This window comes from Protopterus annectens, chromosome 2.part1 (assembly GCF_019279795.1).
Source record: "Protopterus annectens isolate FY-2018-M chromosome 2.part1, PAN1.0, whole genome shotgun sequence".
Lineage (NCBI taxonomy): Eukaryota > Metazoa > Chordata > Ceratodontiformes > Protopteridae > Protopterus > Protopterus annectens.
In genome coordinates, this window is record NC_056729.1 from 1949228587 (window position 1) to 1949251768 (window position 23182).

The 23182-nt window shown below is 40.9% G+C and overlaps 1 protein-coding gene across 4 annotated transcripts in view; it reads right to left on the reverse strand.

Annotated features, from left to right (window-relative positions):
- Window positions 1-23182, reverse strand: part of PRIM2 (DNA primase subunit 2) — a 2362887-nt gene that overhangs the window by 238628 nt on the left and 2101077 nt on the right. For all 4 annotated transcript variants that reach the window (XM_044063334.1, XM_044063337.1, XM_044063335.1 and 1 more), the window contains exon 11: window positions 11320-11446. In XM_044063334.1, the coding sequence (XP_043919269.1) occupies window positions 11320-11446 (127 nt within the window). The remainder of the gene's footprint in view (window positions 1-11319; window positions 11447-23182) is intronic.

A 23182-nucleotide genomic window follows, 5' to 3' on the forward strand; every position in this document is an offset into this window, starting at 1 on the left:
AACTCAGGAACCTCACATGGCCTTCCTGAAAACACTAGAGGGGATAAATGTATCACCAAACACCATCATACTAGGTGACTTCAATTACCCTAATATAGACTGGGAACACTACTCAAGCCCAAACACCCTAGCCCAAAAGTTCCTGGAATTCATAAACTCAAATGCCATGGAACAACTAGTCACCATCCCCACAAGAGGAGATAACATACTTGATCTCATCATCACGAACATGGGAGCACAATGTTCAACACCGGAGGTGTACCCCTCACTGGTGAGATCAGACCACAACTAATCTCGCTGGAGGTCCTCATCCCACCCCACCTGAAATAAAAAGACCACAGTAAAGAACTTCTCAAAAGCCGACTTCACACTTCTAAAGACTAGTGTGGTCTCCTTTAAGGCCCCCGAGCATGGAAAACAGTACTCAAGCCGCTGAATCACTTACAAATGCCTTCTACCAGCACCTGCAGGACTGCATGGATAAGGCAATCCCAAGCAAAACAAAGACTCTTTGTACCAAAGGCAAGCATCCAGTCTGGTGGACCCCAGCCATAAACAAACTCTACAACAAAAGGAGGAAGCTACTACAAGATAGAGCAAAAATCCTTAAAAAGGTAAGACACCCTTGGATCACTATAAGTAAAAACTAAGAGCTCTCATAAAATCATCCAAAGCAAATTTCGAGAGAAAAATAGCTAAAGACTCAAAAGACAATCATAAGGCCTCTTTAGCTATAAGTTAGAAACCTGGGAGGAAACTCCCAGATATGCTCAGAGCTAGTTCAAAATGATGTGAAGATTACTGATCCTACAGACATTGCCAACATACTGGCTGACAGGTTCAGTGCAAACTTCTCCCCTCCCCAAAAGGAGAGATATCTATACCAAACGATTGCAGCCCCCAAACATCTCCAGCGCCAAGTGAGAACTGCTCTCCAAAGCAAAAACACAGCATCCATGGGACCTGATGGTGTCCCCGGCTGTGTGCTCCATGAACTCAATGAGGAATTAAACCCACAGCTAGGACAGCTGTTTAATCAAAGTCTTACCTCTGGATACGCACTCCAGGAGTGGCACTGCAACTGTGGTACCACTTCACAAAGGCGGTGCCTCCAGACCCTGAAATTACCGCCCATTAGCTTGACAAGCCTTATCTGCAAAGCCATGGAGAGGATAAAAATGGACCTCATAAATAAAGACAAAGGGTATTTCCAGACTTTGATCCAACCCAGTTTGGTTTTGTCAAAGGCAGATCATGCCTTTAAACTTGGTTGACTTTTTCAAACAGTCACCAAAGCCATTGATGAGGGAAAGGCAGTCCATACAGCCTACCTCGATCTGGCTAAGGCCTTCGATACAATACCCCATTCGGGTATCATTGAAAACTCATCAGCTTAAATGTCAACCCATACATCACAAGATGGGTTGCAAACTGGCTGAGTGACAGAACCCACAGGGTCAGAGCTGCTGGCGCCATGTCAGACTCAAAGCCTGTCACAAGTGGTGTCCCACAGGGCTCAGTCCTGGGCCCACTCTTGTTTGGCATCTACTTTTCCGAAGTACAAGCAAACACAGGAGGGTTATGAGTTGACAAAGTTTGCAGATGACTGCAAACTGGGCTTCATAGTAGAAAACACATCTGACACAGATATCCTTCAGAAGGGTCTCACAGAAACGGATAACTGGTGCCAGAGCCACGCCTAAAGTTAAATGCCAAAAATGCATAGTCATACCCTTCGAAAAACAAGGTTACCCCTAGCTACCAAATAGGTGGCAATCCACTGAGCACAGAAGAAGTTATCAGGGACCTGGGGACCCAGGTTGATAGTAGTCTGTCATTCGACACCCATGTAGCTAAAGTAGTTAGGAAGACCTTCTACATTGCCCACCTTATCATGAAGGGATTCTCATCTAGATCAAGGGAGGTCATAGTCTCCTTTACTCATCACTCATCAGACCAATGATTGAGTACAATGCCCCATTCGGAATGTATCTGACCCGACACTTGCAGCAGCTGGAGAGGCCACAAAAGTTCCTCACCAAAAGGATAAAGGGTCTCAAAATCTGTCCTATGCTGCCCGACTGAAAGAACTCCAGCTCTATTCAGTCGCCATCGCTTGCTCAGAGGTGACCTTTGCCTAACATACAAGGCCATGTCAAACCCAGATTTGATGAATATGCTTCACCTCAAAAATCTAGATCCATCAGAGCCACAAGGGCGGAGACTTAAACCTTGACACGGCTATTAATAGGACGTGCTGGAGGGATAGATTCATCACCCAAAGACTCCTATGCTGTGGAACAAAATCCTGCACATGTGAGGCAGAGCACTCGCTGGCCTTGTTCAAGAGAAATCTTGACCAATGGATGGGAGATCGCAGATATACCCCAGGGATTACCTCAGTGTCACTGCTCGACAGAGGCACAGAAAAATAATGGGTATAGTTCCCCATACTAAAGGGGTGGCCTAAGCCACAAAACGATGGGCTAGGCTTGTAAATGCCCTCGGGCAGATAGCCTAGTATGAACCTATGAACCTATATATATATATATATATATATATATATATATGTGTGTGTGTATGTATATATATATGTGTATATATGTATATGTATATGTATATGTGTATATATAAATATATATATATATATCTACATATGCATACATATATATGTGTGTATATATATATATAAATATATATATATATGTGTATATATATATATATATATATATATATATATATATATATATATATATATACATATATATATATATATATATATATATATACATATATATAACTTTTTTAAATTATTTTTTAATTTTTTTAATGTTTTTTTTAATTTTCAAATGTTTTTTAATTTTTTAAATTTTTATTTTTGTTTCACTGGAGCTTTTCTCCCCGGGCCTCTACTGAAAATGGAAATATATCCAGTTAGACTTAGTTAGACTAGCCCGGTTAACAAATGTAAAATAAATAAAATAAAATGTGACTGAGGAGCCATTTCTCTTCACTGTTGCAGTATTCCTTATGTAAAGGGATCTTCTGCCAAGGATAACCCAACTTCCGGACAGTACATCAAAGCCTTTAGAGTTCAGAGGCATCGTATGTCACATGTATGCTCTCCATGCAAGACATAGAGCATAAAAGTGACGTACGGATGCACACACCTCAGAAGTGACAAGCTCCAGGAGGAAGAGAATGTCCCTAGGAACCAGGTGGAACATGTGCATTCATGAGGAGGAAAAAGAAAAGAATGCCGCCTGGCCATAAAGGCAAGAATAGGGTAGAGCACAGGGGATAGGAAGGAGGGAGTGAATTCTGCAACAGTGAAAGAAGAACATCTACTGTTAAGGTAAGATTTTACACAAGTGTACTATGTCCTTCTATATCACTGTTGCAGTATTCCTTACTTAAGGAAGAGCACAAAAGCTGAAGAGGACACTTGGAAGGAGAAAGGCACTGAACAGCCATCTATACGCCCATGAAGGATAGCCCTAGCAAAGCAATCTCTTCCTCTGGAAATAACATCCAACTTGTAATGCTTAGTGAAGGTATGGACAGAAGTCCAAGTAGCAGCCTCAAGGATGGAATTGGTATCCAGTCCTTTGAAAAAGGCACTAGAAGAAGTAACAGCTCTGGTAAAATGAGCCTTTACAGAAGAGTAAAAACATTTACCATGAACAAAATGAAATGACCTTAGGAATCCATGAAGGGATGGTTTGTTTAGAAATTGCCAAATTTGAAGATTTGACTTGAAAGGAAACAAAAGTTGCTCAGCTTTATTAATAGCCTTAGTCTTGTACAAATACCTAAGCTGTCTATGGAACTCCAAGGTGCAAAGAACCTTCTCAATGGCAGACTGTGGAGAGTGAAAAAAGAGGGCAAAGTAATAGACTGATTAAGAGAAAAGTCACTGACCACCTTGGGCATTAAGGAAGGATTAGTAAGAAAAGACACCCTGTCCCTGTGAAAAAACAAAAAGGGAGGAACAGCCATGAGAGCCTAAAGTTCAGATACTCTCTTAGCTGAAGTAAGACCAAAAGAACAGTCTTCCAAGTACAATGTTGCAAGGAAGGTGAAGCAGCATGTTCAAAAAGGCGCCTGAATCAACTTTTCTAGAACAAAATTGAGGTTCCAGGAAGATGGAATAGACTTCCTGGAAGGCCGGATATGAAGGATGCCTTTAAGAAATTATCTGACTTCAAACCTAGAAGCCAGAGGAAGACTTAAGGGCAGACAAGCAAAAATTGCTGATAGGTGACTTTTAACTGAAGAATATGTCAACCCAGCATGGAGCAGATCAAACAAGTAAGAAAGAACCCAGAGGAATCTCCACTGAAAAGGGACACTGGTTAACAGAGAGACATGACAGAAAATCTCTTCCATATGGACAAATATGATTTCCTGGTAGTGGGTTTCCTGCAGGACCTGAAGCACTTCCTCAGAAAAGGAGGATCAAAACTCTATCACCCACAGCGTCAGCTGAAGAGTGGTCAAGTGATATTATGAGAACCCTTGTCTAGTGTGAGAAGGTCCACCTGGTGAGATAAGTTGTGGTGGTTGCTCCTTGTCATGTCAGGGGGAAAAAAAGGGTGAGCCAATGCTGTCTGAGCAAAAGGGAGTCACTAGCAAGATTTTGGAGGAGTCTTTTCCCGATCTTGTGCAGGACACTCGAAAACAGAGGAAGGGGAAAAGAAAAGATAGGGTGTTCACCTTCCAAACCCAAGGACTCTGGAACAGAAGAGAGGAAGTGTCTGTTCAGAAGGGAGGCAAAAAGATCTACCTGAGGAATACCCAACCAACGGACAATGTCCAGAAACATATCTCTGTGAACCATCCATTCATAAGCCCGTGTGCTGGACCTGCTCAGAGAGACTGCCACTATATTTTGCTCTGAAGGAATGTAGGCAGCCTGAAGAGTCACTCGAGACTGGACAGCTAGACCCCATATATGAAGACTGAGCCCGCAAAGAAGGCAGGACAGTGTCCTCCCATTGCTTGCTGACACAACACATCACTACTGTGGTGTTTTCTGTAAAGACTTATGAGGGGCCCAGGAAGAAACAGGGTATGAACGGCCTGAACAGCTAGGAGGAAAGCTCTCATCTCCTTAAAGTTGATGTGGTCTGATCTCTGATGAAGTGGACAGTGATTGTGGACCTTGAGAAAACGAAGGAAGCTCTCCATCCCCTGTCTCAAGCATCTGAAAAGAGCTCTTGAGATGGGACTGGAGGTTATAAAGGAAGTCCTAGGTAGACAGAAAGCTGATGAATCCAGCACTGAAGCTCGAGCTTGAGACAGAGAAGGAAGGGAGCTAGGAAATCCAGGGGATGGAAGTGTTGGAGCCACACTGACTTGAGGTACAACTGGAGTTTTTTCATATAGAGCTTGACCAGAGGCATCATAGGGATGGTGGAAGCCATAAACCCAAGGACCCTGAGAAAATCCCTGGCTGTGATGGAAGCCAGGGAAAGAAGAGACTGGAAAAATGCAGAGAGAAAGAGCACCTTGGAGGAAGGCAGGGATACCAGCATGAGAATGGTTTAGATCCTGCAACCAAGAAAAACATGCTCCTGAGAAGAAATCAGGACTGGTTGTTAAAAGTTTACCGTGAACCCCAGGCTTTGTTACAGGGAAACAGTAAACTGGAGGTCCTGAAGCAGAACCTCAAGGGATGAAGCCTGAATGAGCAAGCCATGCAAATAAGAAAATATATGAAACTTTCTTAACCTGCAAAAGGCAATGACAGGAGTGAGGCATTTGGTGAATACCCTTGGGGAGTAGGGAGACCAAAGAGCAAAGCAGGGAACCGAAAATCCAAGGAAGAAACAGAGAAATGCAAAAAATTCCTGAAAAGGAGATGGACGGGGATGTGAGAGTAGGCATCCGTGAGATCCAGAGATACCAAAAAAAACCTAGGGAAGAAGGAGGAACAAAGACTGAAGGGACAACATCCAAAACGAGGAGAACTTTAGAAAAATGTTGAGCTGATAAAGTTCCAGAATTGGTCTCCAGGTGCTACCCTTCCTGGGGATCAGAAACATTTTGAAATAAAAACCATTCCCTTCCTAGGTAGGGGTACAACTTGAATGGTGTCCTGGGTCAAAAGAGCATGAAGCACCTCTGGAAAGAAAGGAAAGTGCTCTTGAGGAGGTTGAGGGATGCCCAGAAGGCAGAAAGATACTTCCACACCAGGAATTACCTCTGGCAGATGATGGACAGAACCCAAGATTCTTGTGTGACCCTTGAACAATTTGGAAGGGACAGGGAAAGACAAAGGGACAAGGGAAAAGGGAAGCAAAAGGTCAGATGGAACCTGGCTTGCCCTGAAAGGAAGGTTTCTGAGAAACAGGCGTCTGAGTAGACTTAGCTGGAGGTACATGCCTAGAACACATTTTACTTTTGGGTGAAGGATGAGACCGTCTACAAACAAAGGCAGTTTTGGAAGGATAACTCCTCTGAAACTTAGGGATATGAGAAACAAAAATATGTTTCAACTCCTGTAAGGCCTTGCCTTATCCTGGATGGATTTAAAAGGTTCAGCAGCAGTAAATCCAAAAAGATTTTTATCATCAAGAGGAGAATCCAATAATTTGACTTTAATGCCATCAAGCAAAGCCTGAAGAAGCCAGGAGGAACACCTCAGAACAGGACCAAATGCAGCAGTCCTAGAAGCATCATCAGTTGCATCACAACTACACGTAATGGAATGATAAGCCACTCGAGAGGTAGAACTCAAGGAAAGGGTCAAAACTTTCCCTTCAGAATCAGGAAGGCCAGAAACTACCTGAGAAAGGACGCTTAAAACATACCTAGTCATATGATTCTGGTATTTGATAGCCCTAAAAGCCAGGATTGGCAGCAGTATGAACTTTTTTGCCCAGTCATTCCATGGCCCTACAATCTTCGTGTGAAGGAAGTAGCTTATTAGAAGGCAACAGCTTAGAAGGTTTGTTAGAAGAGACAGACACCACAGAAGGATCAGGACATTTATACAGAAATTTATCATCAGGCACCTTGTAAAATCTGTTAAGATTTCTTGGGAGCTTGAGGCCAAGATTCAGGGGCTACAAAAGCTGCTGAAAATGCATTCAGGAGGGCAACCAGAACTGAAGGAATAGCAGAGGTTTAGAAGACTCCATTTTGAGGAGTTCATAATACCTCTTTTGAATAGCAGAATCCAGAGAACAATCCCACTTGAAAAGTTCCATCATACGTGAAATAAAAGAGAATCTAGACTGATAGAATCCTCTTCCTCAGACTCACAGTATAAAGAATATTGGGTCTGAGAAGAGTATGTCAAAGACTCTTCTCCAGATCCAGATTCTCATCAAAAGACTCCTGTTCCCCAGGCTTCTTAAGAGGAGTACAGGACCAGGGAGGGGCAGTTAGAGAGACTCCTTGATGAGGCTTTAAACCCATTAAAGCACTGAACAACCCCAGAGTAAAATCCTGTCGTTCATGTTTGGGATCTTTAACAGCAAGAAAAATATGCTTGGTTTTTTTTTTTTAATTTTTTTTTTTTTTCTTTTGTGGAACATCAACACTCAACCAGTGTAATAGGAATCTCCTCCCAAACTAGAATCTGTGGAATCCCTCTCAGTTCCTCAGATATAGTCAGCCAAGGTTCCTCTTCAGTGTCTGGAGCAGATGTTTAAAAAGCCTCTGCGGACGTGCAAAAAACTGGAGCCATGACAGCCGCTGACAGCTGCATAGCACAGGAATCCGAAGCAACAAATGGATGATCCTTCTGGCTTTAACCAGCCTTGAGAGAGACGTCTAGAGGAGGGTGGAGAGCAGCAGAATCAGACCTGAGTATTTTGGCCTTTTTCTTGACCAGCGGGTGACCCTTGGGACGGGAAGACTCAGCCATAGCACCTTTTGCCAACAACTATAGACATTGGTTTTCTAGGTAAATAGACAAGGGGGAGATACAACTATGCAGGGTAAAATGTTTGGTAAATGGAACACTGTATATGGTTGTGAGGAGCCGCCAAATAAGAGAGACACTGTTTGTGATGATTTTTATGGGGAATCTGCCTCCCACACTGACATTTTTCTTTTCTGGATGACATGTAAACCAACAGTAGTAAAATAAAAAGATGAAGATGTGGCCCTGCTCGACAGAGGCGCAGGTAACTAAACCAAGTGGAGGCGCAAGCCAAAACATTTTGGCTAGGCTTAATTATGCCCTAGGACCAATAGCCTAGCCTAGTACCTATCTATGAACCTATAAGAAAGAACCTCAATGGGACACATCTAAAAATGGCTTGGTAGCCAATACAGAAGAAGAACACTCAGAAAGATGTTCAATGATAGTGTTAGGACTGGCAGCAAAGAACCTCTGATGTGCATCCGTATGTCACCTTTATTCCCGACGCCTTGCACAAGTAGCATACTACGTATGATGCCTCTAAATTCTAAATGCTTTGGTATACTGTCTGGATGTTGGGCTGTCCTTGGCAGGAGATCCCTTATGTAAAGAATAATGCAACAGCGATATGAATGGACACTGTACCCTACATAAAAGATAATGTGGCCTGAATAATATACAGGAGATGGGATATATTGTATTGGAAAAGACTTGAATGCTTTCTCAGTGGATATCAGAGAAGGTTTTGATACTACGGTCCAACAATGTGCTGGGATGAAGAAATCACCCACCAGTAACAAAAAGCCAGACAAGAAAAGAAGGGATGGGGTGAGGAAAAATGGAAATGGTATATCACTCTGACAGCCATTCACTACATAATAACAAGAACAAGGGCTCTGTGATTAGACCTTGAGCATTTTCTTCCACAAGAAATATCCTGCAGATGGGATTCACAGAAAGCTGGAGGAGAAGAGCCAAAAGGCTCTACTGTGTACCACTGAGTGATAGATTGGTCATGAGCAAATGCTAAAGTAAGCCAGATTTAAATGTCAAATAAATAAATAAATATATATGATTATATTGCAGAGTAATGTTGTTATATATTCTCTACCTGCTTATTGAGAATTTTTTTGTAAATACATTGGAACTTTTCTCCTTGGGTCTCCACTGAAAATGGGCTTCTAGCTCAGCTGGACGAACCCAGTTAACAAATGTCAAATAAATAAATAAAATTACAAAACGTGGATTCACACAGGTTTAGCTCTTCCAAGTCTGTTCATCTGAACACATTCAGACTGAATACATAATGTGTATATCCTGCAGCAGTGTTATCCAAAGTAGCAAGAGCTTTCTCACATGCCTCTACAATGATAGCTGGAAAGACAGTTGAAGCACACTGGTTTTGTAAGCACAAAAAAAGTATGAAAGTAAACTCATCAAGTACTATGTCTCTATTATGTCTCGCTGAATCCTCTGAGAACATATTCTAATGGCTCACTCTCCCCCACCCTCCCATGGAGAACTTACTTATATCTGTTTTAAACTTCAACATCTTGGCTTAACTGTTTAAGACCCATTTTCCAATTCTTCTCTCTCAGTTTTAGGCCACTCATCTGTCTTTTTATTACACCCAAATCAGGTATTTCTGTAATTTCCTTACTGTCTTATTCAGGCTTTCTTCATAACCCCCCCCCCCCACACACACACACACACACACAATTCATCTTATCATCTTGGCTGCCTTTTCCCTATAAATCATCCAGAAAATAATTCAATAATACTCACCAGAATCCTACAAAGAGGGAAGACAGTCTCTGCATTTCAGAAGTCCCCCATGGTTATGTAGCTTGACATTGTGTTATCCTTAGTCTCAAGTAACTTTAAACCAGATCCTTTTCTTGCCCTGTGAACTCCATTTTCACTCTCTCAGTTCAGGATTCTTGTGGGGGAGGGGCAAGATTTGAATTAATGGAGTCCAGGGACACACAAGCACTATGAAAGAAATAAGAACAGCCATGACATGGTTACAAGAATCAGGCCTTAACAGTAGGAGTGAATGTGTCAAGAAACTATAGCAGGACTACCAGACACCAGGATCCTCTGTAAAAATGCTGGAGTTACTGATACATAGCAAGATTACACAAGAACCTGTATATCCCCTAATCAGGATTAGGTGTTGTATTAAAAATATGAGGGGTGGGGAACAAAATGAGAGTTTAAAAAGAGGTATGGGTTCCTACCAGGTTTAGAGGAGGGAGAAGAAAGCTGCAGAATTAAGATTCAGGGAACTACAAGAAGATTTAGTAAAATTATGAACATTATTTCTTAATGAACAGTCACTTCCCTGACTGGGTTTGAGACTTGTATTCTCAGTCTGAATTAACCATCTATGGAGAATGCTGCGTAACATCTGGGTGTTTGACACATTGTAACAAAAATACCAAAGTAACTGCTCTCCTTTAAGCAGGGTGATCCTGTACGCATACAGTAGAATGCCTAAAACCGGCTATGCTACCAGTTTTTCCACTTCTTTCCATATACAAGTGCAGAAGTACAGTGATATTGCAGCATTTACATGTTTCTATGCTCAAATGGAAGATGCCCATCCATACTATTAGTCACCCCACCACATGATGTCCAGCACTTTTACAGGAGATGTGACTACTGCGGATCTGCAACATTACTTACTATTCACAAGTAAATAACTGCCCTTCTTGGCAGTCTCCAGCAGCTAGGAATTTCTCAAGCACAGATTGCACTACTGTGTTAAATAAGGCATACAGCTAACATTCTAAAATCATTAGACCAACTTAACTTTTCAGATTTAACAGTGATCAGATAAATACCAGGTGAGATGTCAAACTTTCAGTCAGTAATGCATAATAAGGAAAGGTATGCCCAAATGAAGAATAGATGACACCTAAATATCAAACATGATTAGGTATATGCTTGACAAGAATGTGAATTAATACAATACTGAAAAAACATCAATATTTACTGTTTTAAATTGGGAGATCAGAAGGCCAATTTTAAACAAACAAACTACTTGGGAGAAATGTCTTTTGAAAAACTTCATGCAACTCTAGTAGGGCAAAAATAAATAAAAGCAAACATTTCTGTGGCTGCAATAGGGGTAAGCAAGTTTGCTAATTCAGGGAGTTCACTGTCACCATTTCACCTAGCAAATTTGCTGCAGCAGTAAAAAACAGGCATCTCAGATGAGCTCACAGTCAATATAGCTAAATGAATTTCCTTTGCCTGACCTAGTTCAGTAACAAGGTGATGCTAAAAAAGAAAAGTGTAATACAGCACAAGTAAGGCAGTGATGACAGGTCTGAGATGCAAGCTATTCCCTGACAGGAAGGCAGCCAGCCAATCAAGTTGTCTCTCAGGCTTCTGGGATCACGTTATATTCTGTGAGCATGTCTGACCCAGGCACTCACCGTGATAGTCCCCTTGACTTGGAGGGTTAGTCAGAATGATCTTCATGCAGCTGTATGGTGTGTAGTCTGTTCGTTTGCCTTCCCTGCCATAGTTGTGCCGAATGGAGTAGGAATATGTTTTGTCAAACTGAGTGGAAAGAGGAGAAAAAAAAAGGAGGCAAATGAATGTGCAACCATATATCATGCTGCAGATGTCAGCTGTTCTACTACATGAAATATTGAGCTATTAAAGTGTGTATGCTGCAACTGCACAGGGAAAGTAAGACAGCTGTGACTGGATTATGGATAGTCTCATATCCGAGCTGCTGTCAGAACATTCACCTCTGTGTTACAGCCAACACAACCTATTTGCACAAATACCAAAGTTCCATTTGATAAGGTATGTTCATTTCAAATTATAATGCACAGAGATATCACAGTTCCTTAGTAAACACTGCCCTACATTATTTATCAGCAAACTTCAGTTCTTTGTTTATAAAAGTAATTTGCAGAACAACAGCCAATGAAAACTAAATTAGGTTTTATTACAGATGTATAAAATATGCTTCAAGCACAAGCCATAACAAGTTCCCCAGTCAGAGAGAATACTACTGGTAAATCAATAGGCAAATTCAGACTAGATCCTCTATCACAAATGCAGTATCTACTTTTTACTTTGGTTAGAAACCTTGAACATGGCCCTAAAATTAAATCTGAGCAACTACTAAATAAAGTAACACAACAAATTACCATTTCTATGACTAATCTGTTCTCTTCATGCAAAAACATTATAAAAATCAGTGTTCATAGCTGTAGTTATGACTCTTGTCTTGCTGACAGTAGAAAAGTACTTCCCTATATGTTCTTTAACTTTTCTTCATCAGGAAACGGTTTTGTGCTTTTTCTTGGCGTATGTGTAATAAATCCCCAGGTTTTCAAATATATTTGCTACTCAATATGCACAGGATTCTAAAACCACAATTTTTTTTAGCAGAACACAGAAATGTGAAACCATAGCAAATGTACGCTTGGGAAGGAGGAGAAAAAATGAATGGATAAAAACAAAACACCAGTCCTTTAATAAACTAAGAAGAAGGTTGAGAAAAAGGTTTCTTAGGGAAAGAGAGAGATCAACATTTAGATACCACACAAAGTATATGTAGTTAAATCTTTTTTTCTAGCTGAAGTATACTCCCGGCAAAAAGATAAATGTTTCCAGTCACTTTTTCTGTGTGTATATTTATTAATTTGGTACTTTTCCGTTATACCCCTACCAGTCTGCGGTGCTGCGATTTGCCGGTGTTTCCTCACACAAGCAAGAAATTGTATATCTGTTTGTTTTGCTGGTATTTCATCACATTTTAACGTATTTAAAGAAAGCATGACATACCAGAACAAATGCTAACTTCTTTCTTTTTGTGAGGAAATACCGGCAAGACAGACAGATACACAACTCCTTGCTTGTGTGAGGAAGTACCAGCAAATTACAGTACCGCGGACAGCATCGCAGACTGGTAGGTATATAACGGTAAAATTGTGGATGTGTATCATGCTTTGTTTAAGTACATTAAACCCCTACCATGTGTTTGTTTTGCTGACTGTGTAAATCGTGAGGAGTGAGTGTGTGTAGTGCAGGGAAGTAGACAAAGAACAGAATGCTATGCTTCTCGTGCAAGTCAACAGGTTTAATGATGTTGAAAACAAAACAGCAGTTTATATATACTCTTAAGTACAGGTAGTGGAAGGAGCAGGGATCATTAACACAAAGAACTGAATAATGGTTACAGACTATTTAACATGAACTACTCAGATGGATGGATACGGAGGCATGTCTTACTGTAAATTACTGTAAATAGAATGCTCAGCGTCAGCTGTGGCTATGTGTGCGCTTCATGTTTTACTTTCCCTAAAACCTGCTATCACAGCTACATCATGTTCAAAAAAATTTCCTTTGAGTAATGGTCACAGACTATTTAACATTAACTACTCAGATGGATAGTGAAAATGCAGCACATACTGGCAAAATACCATTGCGGTCTACTAGGGGTATAACGGAAAAGTACCATTAATTAAATTTTATTTATTGATTGACATTTGGTGACCAGGAAAGTCCGCCTGGGTCAGGAACGCATTTCCGGTGGAGGCCCAGGGAGAAAAGCTTCACACAAATACAGACATTAGTAAATGTTTACAGTTATATGTACACTTTACATACAAATATAGGAAAATACAGTTTAACAAGTATACATTTGCATATAACTAAAGGCATTCTATAAATTAAAATGTGGGTAAGTAAAATTTGTAGTCAATGAGATTCAGCCTAAGATTATACATTACTAAAGAGGAGACTACGTCACTGTGGGTATAGTAGGCTGTGGTTTTGTTTTACAGGCTATGACGAGTAGAAAGTTTAAGTCTGGTTGTGAGACAGGGGTAGTATGACAGCTAAGGACAGAAGTATAGGTGAGGTTGGTAAGAGTTGATGATAGGAATTAGGATGGTGAACAGCAGTAGGTGTTGTGTGAAGTACAAGACTACAGGAATCTAAGGATTCATTAAGGAGAACAGGATGTTAAGACATGGTTTTGTCAAACAGGAAAGGTGAAGAAGAAAGCAGATACAGGGTGGTAGTATAGGGAGGAGAGTAGGAGATGTGGGGTAAAGGAGTGGCAGCAGGGATGGGAAACGGGTCAACACGACTGAAGATATATACATATATATATATATATACACACATACACACACACACTTAGATCTTCTAAACCCACAAAGTTGAAAATCATAATCCTTTGACTATAATGTCAAAAGACCAAAACTCGTAAGACCTCAATCTTTAAAAATCTCGAATAATGAATATCCTTACTAGTGTGAACCCAGGAATGAGAGCTATCATGGGTTAATGCAGGGGAGTGGACGCAAGAATGAGTTGGGTCCTGCAGGGAAGCAAGGCCAGAATTCTGAAATTGTTGTCTTTAGTATTTTGGTCTTCTGATATTATGGTCTCAGGATTATGAATTTGAAGACTGTGGGCTTAAAGACTGTGATAGAAGACATATATATATATATATATATATATATATATATATATATATACACATATATATATGTATATATATATATATATATATATACACACACACACACACACACACACACACACACACACACACACATATATATATATATACATATACACACACACACACACTTATATTTTATACATACATACATATATATATATATATATACACACACACACACACACACACACACACACACACACACACACACACACACACACACACACACACAAACATATATACATTTTTTTCAATTTAACAAAGCAAGACTCGTTAGACTTCTTCTTCTTTTGGCTTTTCCTGGTTAGGGGTCACCACAGCGGAACTCCAGTCCGCTAATGATTGGCAGCAGATTTTTACGGTGTCGAGTTGCCAGCCCGACGCCCAACCTTCAACGAAGGCATGCCCATTCACGCATGTCTTTCGAATGCTACTCGACCGTGTGGAGGACATGCAGACTCCACATAGAAGGCGCTCCAGCCGAGAATCGAACGGGAGTACCTCTTGCTGTGAGACAACACTACCGCTGCACCACCGCGGCATAAAGCAAGACTTGTTAGACACAAAGCTCAAATGTCTCTTTTCAAGAATGACCTGGCACCAGTATTCTTAAGTACTGTGCTCAGAATCACACAGTAAATGGACATGGAGACTAAAAGAACCGAATATATGACTATGCACTGAAGCCCACAAGCAACCACTGTGTTGTACTGCCAATGTGCCAGACACATTCTATTAGCAGTTCTCTCGATTTATGTAATTTATCTATCTAATCTGTATTTGTTTACTGGAATAGTTTGAATGGGCAAAGTTCATTTTCAGTAGAACCTTGAGAAGAAAAGCTCTGCAAATACAGACAATCATAAAATGGTAAAGAAACAATTATTTATTTCTAGTATTAATAGCAGCAGAACTTATAAATTTTCATTAACAGACACGGCATATGTGGGAATGAAACAAAGATAGCTACATAGTATACGTAACATGCAATTGTACAAGTTGTAACTGAGCACAAAGGAGTTTCCTTAATGACAGCAAACGCATTCCCATCCACCCACAATCCCTTTTGCCCATTTCTGCACATGGGGTTGAGGTGTCACATTAACAGTAGCAACCATCTAGAGCCAATGATCACACTGCTGGATGGCTAGCCCTGCTGCAGCAGATCTTCCAATCCACAAACCCACCCACATACCTATGGGTAGTTAGGCTGTCCAATCCACCTACTGAATGTCTATGGAATCTGGGAAGAAACCAGAATACCTGGAGAAAAACTGCACAAACATGAAGGGCATGCAGACTTCACACAGAAGGCACCCCAGCCAAGAATCTAACCAGAAAACCTCTTGCTGTGAGGCAACAACTTTACCTGCTTTGCCACTGGGCCATCCCCTTGATTTCCATGCAAGCAATGAGCTGACAATATTCTGTACATAATTTATGACTGGGAAATTACATGCAACACAAATATCTTTGTTAATGTGAGCAAACTGATTAAGGTAAATGGGTTGTGAGACGTATTAGGGAAATGTCATTAAGTCTGTAGTGATAGGGAGGTAGAATTATTAGCATTATACTGGTTAAATACAATACCATATGCAACTAGGTAATTCGGAGGATGAATAAGTATGGTACACAGGATGAGAAAAAGCTAAATTAGCATTTTGCTGAATATGGGGAAAAGCGGGGAAACAAATATTGTTAGGATTAATTATTTAGCCCATCAAACAGTTTTATGGATTAATGTAGAAAGTTATAACAATGACATGAGGTGTAAACTAAACTTAAAAGCAAGCTGAGCAAGCATGCTGTAATTAATATTTTTTTAATGGAGGATTATTTTACATTCCCAAGATTAATGCTCTAAATTTTAGTCTAGAATCACTGCCAGCTGCTGAAGTTATAGGTCTGAATTTAATTTGACAAATATTAACTTAGCATATTGCACATTTGCAGGGCGGCCGTGGTGGTGCAGTGGTTAGCATTGCCACCTCACAGCAAGAGGTTCTCTGGTTCGATCCTCAGCTGGGGTGCCTTCTGTGCGGAGTCTGCATGTCCTCCCTGTGGTCACGTGGGTTTTCTCCAGGTGCGTTGGTTTCCTCCCACATCCCAAAGACATGCTGTAGGTGGATTGGATACTCTAAATTGGCCCTGTGTGTGTGTGTGTGTGTGTGTGTGTGTGTGTGTGTGTGTGTGTGTGTGTGTGTGTGTGTGTGTGTGCGCGCGCCTTCCGTGGAAGGTTGGGTGCCGGGCTGGCAACTCGACACTGTAAAACTCCACTACCAATCATGAGCGGACAGGTGATCCGCTGTGGCGACCCCTAACCGGGAAAAGCCGAAAGAAGTAAATTGCACAGTTGCAATTATCTAGAGCAAAAATGTTTAATACACCCGCAATGGCCAAAGATCATGACCTATCATACTTCAACTTACTTCTGATATATTTGTTAATTTGGAACAATATTTGCAGAAGTAAATTAACCAGCATGTTTTTGGGTGGTGGAAGGAAATTTAATGTACAGAGAAAACTCACACAAATATACGGACTACATACAAAGTTCACATAGACAGTGTTTAGAAGTCCAGCATGAAGCCCAAAGTCCAAGGCTATGAGGGAAAACCATAAACCAATGAACCACTGGGCTGCAGATGCTGATTCTGCAAACTGACTGCATCACCACCGCACAAAGCAAATTTAACTGGAATGGTACAGAGTACCTCATCTCATCAGTCAGTACATTAAGATGAGTGCATTTCAAATACTTGCAAAAATCCTTACAACTACCAGCTTATGAGATCATATTCAAATTCACAAACACATACTTGTAGCTCCAGCAATATCTGTGATTTTGATGCAAATCTTACAGAACACCAATTCCTGTAGATATCATGAATCCAACAGCACTCAGTTTTATAAACCCACACAGGTATGTTTCTCATTAACTCAAAAGAAAGTAGCTTTGGAAGGCGAGACCATTTTACATCAAATTAAAATAATAAACACAGTTCCTTTAATTAAACTGTTTAAATTTAAATATTATGGTAAACAAATGATGCAAATAACCATTTCCAAATGTAACAATACATTTGGGGTACCAGCATGGTATATCATGGGTGTGTAATATCTATAATCAATACACTGCCTTCTTGCTATTGTTTACATACTTAGCATAAAGTAGTAGAGTTTAGAAAGGTATCCTAGTGCAATGGTGACAGTGGTTTCACTGTGGGAGTGAACAAGTGGACTATATTACTTTGATCAGAATTTCACTTGATCACTGACAGACAAATGGACCCAATCAAAAAAAAAAAAAAAACAGTAAATGTGGCGATGGGGTATATTCCTGTGAAAGTGATTGACCCCAAATGTTACCTAATCACAGTTAAGCTGTGGTTGTGGATTGTCAGACACCGTCTGACTCTGTATGTATGAAAGAAAGAGAGAGAGAAAAAAAAAGGTAAAGCAGATTAACACACACTTAATTGCTTTCACCTGATTAAAGCAAAACATCACCGGTGTACCAAGTCAAGAAACAGATATTCTTTGGTATAAACAGTGCATCTGAGTGTAAGTAATTCACAATCACCTTACCCAAGTACAGATAAAGTGATGTGGTCTGTCAGGGGCAGTTGTGGTAGTGTATACATTTGAAACAAACATAAATACATCATATTATGGTCCCTCAATTACTCTCTGACATTAGAGGCAAACTGAGTCACATGTGAAATCTGAAGTACACCATCAAATTAATTGTCTGAGTATCAGACAAAGATGATACACTGTATCATAACAAGTTTATTCTAATGACTTTGTACAAAAAAGAAAAATAAAACTATTGCTCTGTGGTAGTGTGGGCAAAAAGTAAGACGAGACTCGTGCTTTGGTTTTCAAATTTATTTTACTATTATAGCTGTACAACATTCCAAACGGATTATTTCACCCATGAGAACTTTACAGCCTAGAAAGACTTATTAAACTAGGGTTATAGCAAACTTGTATATAGGTTCATAGGTTAGTACTAAGCTAACTGCCCTTTTTCATAGATAGATGTTCTTTTCATAGATTCATACTAGGCTAACTGCCCTTGCGAGCCATTGTAAGCCTAGCCAATTATCCCCTGTGAGATTCAAACCCTGTACCTTGTATTTGTAAGGCAAACACCTTAACCATTAGGCCATCCTCCCAACCCTTGCGAGCCATTTTAAGCCTAGCCAATTATCCTTTGCGAGACTCAAACCCCGCACTTTGTGTTTGTAAGGCAAACACCTTAGCCATTAGGCCACCCTCCCAACATATTTCTTTTTCTCGTGGAGACAACCTTTCCTATACTTTTGCAACTAAAAGTACAAAGGCAGTATAATTTCTAACCAACTATTCAAATATACTCTCCATAATACTACAAAATTTCAAACTGTTTCAGAAATACAACTCTATACCAACAATGCTCCAGCACAGGCCAGCATGGCCATTAGAATGTGTAGGGTGTCAAAATACAATATGCTTATAGGTTCATAGGCATGAAGTCTAGGAGACAATTAAGGAGCCTAACCAAATTTCCCAATTGACCCAAAGCACTGTTTGGTTAAGTGAGTTGCTCAAGGTCACACAGTAGGCAAATGGAGGTGGAAAGTTTCAAATCCTGTACCCTTGGCATAAGAAGCAGATCATTAACAAGTCAGAACTTCAGTTCAGTGGGCTAAATGACAGATCTCTGGGAGTTAGATTCTGCCAGGTTTGGTTATATGACTCTTGTCTGGGGTGGAGAAATTGGTACATATCCAGAACATAGGCAATGAATTGGTATTATGACAGAAGTAAAAAAAAAAAAAAAAAAAAATTCTCCAGAAAATAACCTTTTATATCACTGGTAAAGTTGTAACATCAAAAATGTTTGAACTGGCAATATGGCCCTAGGATATTCAGAGCTGAGTTGCATATATATCCTTCAGGAAGGAAAGGCAGTTTTAAATGCAGTATGCACCTGAGGACCCAAGTACAATTCCCTTACAGTTTTGCAAACAGTTGCTAAATTACGACTAAGATATGCTCTCCCATACAAAATACTCCATGTGGCGGTCTTCAACCTCTCTTAACACTGCTATGGAACTTTGCCTCTGGCTCAGCAACAGTGAGTAGCCCAAAAACTGGTCTGACCCTAAGGATAAGCAGTCTTGCTGGGGGAAGAGGGGTCCAAATTTTGTTGGAACCATGGCCTCTACTGACTCTTCTGCACCCTAGTAAAGGCACACTTCACGGATGGAATTTCATACCAGTAGCCACAAGGGACCTGCCCTTCTTCACTGATTTCAGTTTAAGGGACCGTCCCTTCTTCACTGATTTCAGTTTCTCATCAATTTGTGGGCCATATAATAGGAAACACTTAAAATATGATTCTACAAAGAACACTCCACTGTCCAAGATGAAGGCCAGAACTGCCAGTGGTATGCAATACCACAGCCGGCTATTACAGTAGTCCATCTAAAGCACTGTAGACCACTGTGACCATGAAGCTGCTGAATGATGTGATTGTGGAAATCCAAGCCTTGAGCATATCCTTCACAGGGCTGTCAGAAATTCCTACCACCATATGCTGTACTTTAACTGGTTTCTCAGGAAGTAATGCAGGTGTACTAGATAGCTCAGCGGAGTCAGACTTGCATGCAAAACATTAGTGACTGACGCTGATTGATTCCTACATTACATTCTTAAAGGCCAATACTGTGGTAACTCAGAAAATTCTTTTCCCGAGATACAGTGATCTTGGATTTGGTATACTTAAGTTGAGGGGTGTGGGGACTCAAAATAAGACTTTTTTAGTGATTTTTGCATTTCTGAAGATGGTTCTGTCAGCAAACTACATTGTTCTGTAATTTCAGTGTCGCCCAGGAAGGAGATGTATTTTAGTCATGCAGCCAGTAGAGTGCATCCGGTGATAAGATGGAGAATAAGAACACATTCTTTACAAATGTGTCCAAGCCCTGGATGTCTTATCTGGGGGTGGAGCATGAGGAAAGGGGCTTCCTCTTTACATTCCTAATTCCATGATTGCCATTTCTGGCATACTTTTACCTGCAAACGCAAGGGTGAATACAGATCCTACTTACTTTTTTGGCACTGAAGTCAGAGTGACAATATATTCATAGTATGGCAGCCTTCAGTATAGTACGAGACCTTTTGGAATCTCATTAAAAGACAGAATGTGGTCTATGGTCTATTATGGCAAATTTAATTTCTCCTGCATTGACCTGAATATTTAGGGAATATGGAGTACTCTGGAAGAAAAACAGAGCATCCTCCTCCTACATGCCCTCAGAAATCAAATCCATTTCTGGGCCCTGGTCTATGTGGACAGCTTTGATTATGCCTTTCTTAGTACTCTTCTGAATGGAAGACACTGAGACCAAAAAATCTGTGACCTTCACACAGCCAATCACAAGACTGGAAACTGGGGATATGATGGCAAACTTCAGTGGAGAAGCTGAAGACTGTTGATTTCTCATACAAGCTTGCAATGTGAGAAGGAAGAACAGATGTCTTGCCTTATAGATTTGGTCACCTCTGTGGAATACTGTAAAAGTTGAGAGGATGTCTGATCTACATGGGGAGAAAGTGCAGTGGTCTGAAAAGCAAAATCCTGAAATGGATGAGCTAATGTCAGACACTCCATGATTAGGCAGATTAATATATGCTGGACTAATGACAGAGGATTGTCATTGGGGAGGGACTGAAGTCAAGTAAGCCGGAATAAGACACAAAGATGGTGGAGGTGATGTCATAAGATATTGTTTGACCAGCCATACCAACAGTGGGAGAGCTGATACTGGAAGTAATAATGGTGTGGAGACCAATGCAAGAAAAATTGAACTACGAGAACTGATATTACTGTGGTAAACAGTGCCATATTTAGTGCTCTTGACAGAGTTTTGACTCCAAACATTTAACTGCATTGCCAACTGATCATAGTCAATGACAGGGGGCACTGAGTGCTCTGTAAAAGGGATGATAAGGACAACACATGAATGCAAAAACCAGAAGTTAAAGAAATGCAGGGGTAATGGAGGCAACATCACAAGCAATGATGGTGGGCACCATATTTTTTTTTTCAAGTTTCTTTGTTTGCTTGCTTGGGTAGGGCATTAATCAAAAATTACCAATTTCAGGCCCAATACAGGTCGCAGAAACAAAAAGAAGTTATGTACTCACCATAATGTTCCATCTGAGTAGGTAAACTTCATTTGTCATCAACCTGTGGGTTACGGATCCGAGCCGGCAGCATACCAAGCAAAAAGATCCAAGCTCCACGCTCCTCCCCCTTACCCATACTACACTGCAGCCTCCTTCCAATCCTCAGATCGCGTTTGCCACCTGCACATAATAACAAAACAACTAACAACCTGAGACACCTGACTCAAGGAGAAAGTAAAGCTCATAAGTCCAAACCTCAAGCTTAGCTAAATAACCATGAAGGTCAGGGGGAAGGAGGGAGGGAGGGACGGTTGCTGACAAATGAAGTTTACCTACTCAGATGGAACGTTATGGTGAGTACATAACTTCTTTATCTGAAGTAGTTAAATTAATTTGCTCAGCAACCTGTGGAACAGAGTCCCCAGCTACACGAATCTTGGGAGGCCCTTAAGGAAGGATATTCTGGAGCACTGCAGAGCCAAAGGCAGCCCTTCCCCTAGACACCAAATCCAGTTTATAATGAGAGATAAAGGTGTGAGAGGATGCCCAGGTAGCCGCCGAACAGATGTCATCCAGGGAAACTCTAGACCAGAATGCAGCAGAAGTTGCCATAGAATGCGTAGAATGAGCATGAACTCTCACTGGTTCTGGTAAGCCAGATTCTCTGCATGCTTCTAAGATACAACTCAAAATCCACCTGGAGAAAGTCACCTTTGAAACTGGTTTCCCTAGAAAAGGCTTAGCAAAGGAGACAAAAAGCTGATCAGATTTACGAAAGACAGCCATCCTGGGCAAATAAAAACGTAACTGTCTGTGAACATCCAGCAAATGAAGTTTATATTCTCCTTTATTCTGGAAATTAGGGAAAAAGACAGGCAAAATAATGGACTGATTAATGTTCGTCTCGGAAGCAACTTTTGGAGGAGAAAGGAGGGATTAATCCTGAGAGATACCCTATCCTTATGAAAGACAAGGTATGGAGGTTTGATACAGACAGCCTGAAGCTCCGACACTCTCCTGGCTGAAGTAATTGCTACCAAAAAAGCCGTCTTCCATGACAAGAACTTCAGATCAACAGAAACTGCGGGTTCAAATGGAGGCGCAACTAACGCCTGAAGAACTAAGGTCAGATCCCACGGCGGAGATGAATTTCTAACAGGGGGTCTCAAAAGAAAAGTGCCTTTTAGAAAGGTCTTACAAACTCTGGCAGCAGCGAGGGAACCAAAGTTGTCCCCAATATGAAAATGAGAAATGGCAGCCAGTTGAACCTTCACAGTAGATGAGCTGGCCCCTTGCTGAAAAATATGAGACAAGAATTCCAGTACCACCGAAACAGAAGCGGTAAAAGGATCCAAGTTCTTTTGTGAAGCCCAAATTGAGAAACGTTTCCATTTGCTACTGTAAATCTTCCTGGTAGAGGGTTTATGTGTCGCCACCAGGATAGACTTGACTCGGGAAGAGATACCGGGAGTCCTGGCAACTAGGGGAACTGGATCAGCCAAGCTGAGAGCTTGAGACCGTCCAGGTTCGGAGGAGACATTTTTGAGGGATGAGAAATCAGATCCGGAATGGGATCCAAGATCCAGAGTGGAGCTATTAGATGAGACCACAGGCAGGGG